The sequence below is a fragment of the Gigantopelta aegis genome, chromosome 7 (assembly GCF_016097555.1).
Source record: "Gigantopelta aegis isolate Gae_Host chromosome 7, Gae_host_genome, whole genome shotgun sequence".
NCBI classification, from domain to species: domain Eukaryota; kingdom Metazoa; phylum Mollusca; class Gastropoda; order Neomphalida; family Peltospiridae; genus Gigantopelta; species Gigantopelta aegis.
In genome coordinates this window covers 30296547-30302687 of record NC_054705.1, presented here as the reverse complement: position 1 = coordinate 30302687, position 6141 = coordinate 30296547, and the positions used below count along the sequence as shown (strand labels likewise).

Below are 6141 nucleotides of genomic sequence, written 5' to 3'. Positions count from 1 at the left end.
TGCGTGTATGTGATTTGGGGAGGGGTGAATTATTGCTGTAATTAAATAACGCTTAACTATGAGTGATAGGTGGCAGTGTATGCTGTGAGATGTGTTGTAGACAGGGGGGGGGGGTGAATTATTGCTGTAATTAAATAACACTTAACTATGAGTGATAGGTGGCAGTGTGTGCCTGTGTGGAAGATCGGGGGGACATTAAAAATTATTGCTGTAATTAAATAACACTTAACTATGAGTAATAGGTGGCAGTGTATGCGTGTATGTGGGTTGGAGCAGGGTGAATTATTGCTGTAATTAAATAACGCTTAACTATGAGTAATAGGTGACAGTGTAGCAGAGCCAAATATCAACATTGAATTATGTTGTAATTAAATGGCACTTAACTGAGTAATAGGTGACAGTGTAAGCGTGTATGTGAAACATTCTTTATTGCTGTAATTAAATAGGCACTTAACTGTGTAATAGGTGACAGTGTATGCGTGTATGGGCCTCATGGAGAGTTTGGTGAATTATTGCTGTAATTAAATAACACTTAACTGTGAGTAATAGGTGACAGTGTATGCGTGTATGTGAGTTGGAGAGGGGTGAATTATTGCTGTAATTAAATAACGCTTAACTATGAGTAATAGGTGACAGTGTATGCGTGTATGTGAGTTGGGGAGGGGTGAATTATTGCTGTAATTAAATAACACTTAACTATGAGTAATAGGTGACAGTGTATGCGTGTATGTGAGTTGGAGAGGGGTGAATTATTGCTGTAATTAAATAACGCTTAACTGTGAGTAATAGGTGACAGTGTATGCGTGTATGTTAGTTGGAGAGGGGTGAATTATTGCTGTAATTAAATAACACTTAACTGTGAGTAATAGGTGACAGTGTATGCGTGTATGTGAGTTGGAGAGGGGTGAATGATTGCTGTAATTAAATAACGCTTAACTATGAGTAATAGGTGACAGTGTATGCGTGTATGTGAGTTGGGGAGGGGTGAATTATTGCTGTAATTAAATAACGCTTAACTATGAGTGATACGTGGCAGTGTATGCGTGTGGACGTGTGTGTGACGGGGGGGGGGGGGTGTCGTATTCCTGTAATTAAATAACTGCTTAACTGTGAGTGATAGGTGACAGTGTATGCGATTATATGTGTTGGGGGGAGGGGGGTGAATTATTGCTGTAATTAAATAACACTTAACTGTGAGTGATAGGTGACAGTGTATGCGCGTGTGTGTGTGTGTGTGTGTCGGGGGGGGGGGGTGAATTATTGCTGTAATTAAATAACGCTTAACTATGAGTAATAGGTGACAGTGTATGCGTGTATGTGAGTTGGGGAGGGGTGAATTATTGCTGTAATTAAATAACGCTTAACTATGAGTAATAGGTGACAGTGTATGCGTGTCTCGTGTGAGTTGGGGAGGGGTGAATTATTGCTGTAATTAAATAACGCTTAACTATGAGTAATAGGTGACAGTGTATGCGTGTAGGTGAGTTGGGGAGGGGTGAATTATTGCTGTAATTAAATAACGCTTAACTATGAGTAATAGGTGACAGTGTATGCGTGTATGTGAGTTTGGGAGGGGTGAATTATTGCTGTAATTAAATAACGCTTAACTATGAGTAATAGGTGACAGTGTATGCGTGTATGTGAGTTGGGGAGGGGTGAATTATTGCTGTAATTAAATAACGCTTAACTATGAGTAATAGGTGACAGTGTATGCGTGTGTGTGTGTGTGTGTCGGGGGGGGTGAATTATTGCTGTAATTAAATAACGCTTAACTATGAGTAATAGGTGACAGTGTATGCGATTATGTGGGTTGGGGGGAGGGGTGAATTATTGCTGTAATTAAATAACGCTTAACTATGAGTGATAGGTGACAGTGTATGCGTGTGTGTGTGTTGTGTGTGGGGGGGGGGGGGGGTGAATTATTGCTGTAATTAAATAACACTTAACTGTGAGTGATAGGTGACAGTGTATGCGTGTATGTGGGTTGGGGAGGGGTGAATTATTGCTGTAATTAAATAACGCTTAACTATGAGTGATAGGTGAGTGTATGCGTGTATGTGGGTTGGGGAGGGGTGAATTATTGCTGTAATTAAATAACGCTTAGCTATGAGTAATAGGTGACAGTGTATGCGTGTATGTGGGTTGGGGGAGGGGTGAATTATTGCTGTAATTAAATAACGCTTAACTATGAGTGATAGGTGGCAGTGTATGCGTGTGTGTGTGTGTGTGGGGGGGGGGGGTGAATTATTGCTGTAATTAAATAACACTTAACTGTGAGTGATAGGTGACAGTGTATGCGAGTATGTGGGTTGGGGGGAGGGGTGAATTATTGCTGTAATTAAATAACACTTAACTGTGAGTGATAGGTGACAGTGTATGCGCGTGTGTGTGTGTGTGTCGGGGGGGGGGGTGAATTATTGCTGTAATTAAATAACGCTTAACTATGAGTGATAGGTGACAGTGTATGCGTGTATGTGGGTTGGGGAGGGGTGAATTATTGCTGTAATTAAATAACGCTTAACTATGAGTAATAGGTGACAGTGTATGTGGGTTGGGGGGAGGGGTGAATTATTGCTGTAATTAAATAACACTCAACTGTGAGTGATAGGTGACAGTGTATGCGTGTATGTGGGTTGGGGGGAGGGGTGAATTATTGCTGTAATTAAATAACACTTAACTGTGAGTGATAGGTGACAGTGTATGCGTGTGTGTGTGTGTGTGTGTGTGTGTCGGGGGGGGGGGTGAATTATTGCTGTAATGAAATAACACTTAACTACGACTAATAGGTGACAGTGTATGCGTGTATGTGAGTTGGGGAGGGGTGAATTATTGTTGTAATTAATTAATATATAAATATCTCTGTGTAAAGTACAGCTATTATAGCTTGGGTATCCATCATTGCGGTTATATTTATTATTATTATTATTATTGTTGTTGATGTTGTTGTTGTTGTTGTAGTAAAATGTGCGAAAAAGATCCAGGCGGCTAGTGTGAAAGCTGGGGACAGTGTTTTTGCTCCAAACCCCCTGACGAATGTGGCCACCGACCCAGATGGTGATCCTCTGTTCTATTCCATGACCGTACAGCCCACCAGCGCAGCCGGCTCATTCACGATCGGGCCAAGTAAGAAATTTTTTCTAGTTTGTATCACAGTCTGTTTGAATCATATCCAATCGGACTGAAATCGCATCAAAACATTATCAATAGCGTTTTTTCTGTTACTGAAATCTGACACTAGCTAACATTATCAATAGCATTTTCTCTGTTACTGAAATCTGACACTAACATTATCAATAGCGCTTTCTCTGATAGTGAAATCTGACACTAACTGACATTATCAATAGCGTTTTCTCTGTTACTGAAATCTGACACTAACATCATCAATAGCGTTTTCTCTGTTACTGAAATCTGACACTAGCTAACATTATCAATAGCATTATCTCTGTTACTGAAATCTGACACTAACATTATCAATAGCGTTTTCTCTGTTACTGAAATCTGACACTAGCTAACATTATCAATAGCATTTTCTCTGTTAGTGAAATCTGACACTAGCTAACATTATCAATAGCGTTTTCTCTGTTACTGAAATCTGACACTAGCTAACATTATCAATAGCGTTTTCTCTGTTACTGAAATCTGACACTAACATTATCAATAGCGTTTTCTCTGTTACTGAAATCTGACACTAACATTATCAATAGCATTTTCTCTGTTAGTGAAATCTGACACTAACATTATCAATAGCGCTTTCTCTGTTACTGAAATCTGACACTAACATTATCAATAGCATTTTCTCTGTTACTGAAATCTGACACTAGCTAACATTATCAATAGCTTTTTCTCTGTTACTGAAATCTGACACTAGCTAACATTATCAATAGCATTTTCTCTGTTACTGAAATCTGACACTAGCTAACATTATCAATAGCGCTTTCTCTGTTACTGAAATCTGACACTAACATTATCAATAGCGTTTTCTCTGTTACTGAAATCTGACACTAGCTAACATTATCAATAGCGTTTTCTCTGTTACTGAAATCTGACACTAACATTATCAATAGCGTTTTCTCTGTTACTGAAATCTGACACTAGCTAACATTATCAATAGCATTTTCTCTGTTACTGAAATCTGACACTAGCTAACATTATCAATAGCATTTTCTCTGTTAGTGAAATCTGACACTAAACATTATCAATAGCGTTTTCTCTGTTACTGAAATCTGACACTAGCTAACATTATCAATAGCATTTTCTCTGTTACTGAAATCTGACACTAGCTAACATTATCAATAGCATTTTCTCTGTTAGTGAAATCTGACACTAACATTATCAATAGCGTTTTCTCTGTTACTGAAATCTGACACTAGCTAACATTATCAATAGCATTTTCTCTGTTACTGAAATCTGACACTAGCTAACATTATCAATAGCATTTTCTCTGTTACTGAAATCTGACACTAGTTAACATTATCAATAGCATTTTCTCTGTTACTGAAATCTGACACTAGCTAACATTATCAATAGCATTTTCTCTGTTAGTGAAATCTGACACTAGCTAACATTATCAATAGCGTTTTCTCTGTTAGTGAAATCTGACACTAGCTAACATTATCAATAGCATTTTCTCTGTTAGTGAAATCTGACACTAACATTATCAATAGCGTTTTCTCTGTTAGTGAAATCTGACACTAGCTAACATTATCAATAGCGTTTTCTCTGTTACTGAAATCTGACACTAGCTAACATTATCAATAGCATTTTCTCTGTTAGTGAAATCTGACACTAACATTATCAATAGCGTGTTCTCTGTTAGTGAAATCTGACACTAACATTATCAATAGCGTTTTCTCTGTTACTGAAATCTGACACTAGCTAACATTATCAATAGCATTTTCTCTGTTAGTGAAATCTGACACTAGCTAACATTATCAATAGCATTTTCTCTGTTACTGAAATCTGACACTAGCTAACATTATCAATAGCATTTTCTCTGTTAGTGAAATCTGACACTAGCTAACATTATCAATAGCTTTTTAGTCTGTTACTGAAATCTGAATAGCATTTTCTACTAGCTAACATTATCAATAGCATTTTCTCTGTTACTGAAATCTGACACTAGCTAACATTATCAATAGCGTTTTCTCTGTTAGTGAAATCTGACACTAGCTAACATTATCAATAGAGTTTTCTCTGTTACTGAAATCTGACACTAGTTAACATTATCAATAGCATTTTCTCTGTTAGTGAAATCTGACACTAACATTATCAATAGCGTGTTCTCTGTTAGTGAAATCTGACACTAACATTATCAATAGCGTTTTCTCTGTTACTGAAATCTGACACTAGCTAACATTATCAATAGCATTTTCTCTGTTAGTGAAATATGACACTAACATTATCAATAGCGTTTTCTCTGGTACTGAAATCTGACACTAGCTAACATTATCAATAGCATTTTCTCTGTTAGTGAAATCTGACACTAGCTAACATTATCAATAGCTCTGTTAGTGAAATCTGACACTAACATTATCAATAGCGTTTTCTCTGTTACTGAAATCTGACACTAGCTAACATTATCAATAGCATTTTCTCTGTTAGTGAAATCTGACACTAGCTAACATTATCAATAGCATTTTCTCTGTTAGTGAAATCTGACACTAGTTAACATTATCAATAGCATTTTCTCTGTTAGTGAAATCTGACACTAACATTATCAATAGCGTTTTCTCTGTTAGTGAAATCTGACACTAACATTATCAATAGCGTTTTCTCTGTTACTGAAATCTGACACTAGCTAACATTATCAATAGCATTTTCTCTGTTAGTGAAATATGACACTAACATTATCAATAGCGTTTTCTCTGGTACTGAAATCTGACACTAGCTAACATTATCAATAGCATTTTCTCTGTTAGTGAAATATGACACTAACATTATCAATAGAGTTTTCTCTGTTAGTGAAATCTGACACTAACATTATCAATAGCGTTTTCTCTGTTAGTGAAATCTGAAACTAGCTAACATTATCAATAGCGTTTTCTCTGTTACTGAAATCTGACACTAGTTAACATTATCAATAGCGTGTTCTCTGTTAGTGAAATCTGACACTAACATTATCAATAGCGTTTTCTCTGGTAC

The 6141-nt window shown here is 36.9% G+C and overlaps 1 protein-coding gene across 1 annotated transcript in view; it reads left to right on the top strand.

Moving 5' to 3' along the window:
• Positions 1-6141, top strand: part of LOC121378020 (protocadherin Fat 3-like) — a 40933-nt gene that overhangs the window by 11988 nt on the left and 22804 nt on the right. Inside the window, exon 4 of the mRNA XM_041506117.1 lies at positions 2959-3123. Coding sequence (XP_041362051.1) covers positions 2959-3123 — 165 coding nt within the window. The remainder of the gene's footprint in view (positions 1-2958; positions 3124-6141) is intronic.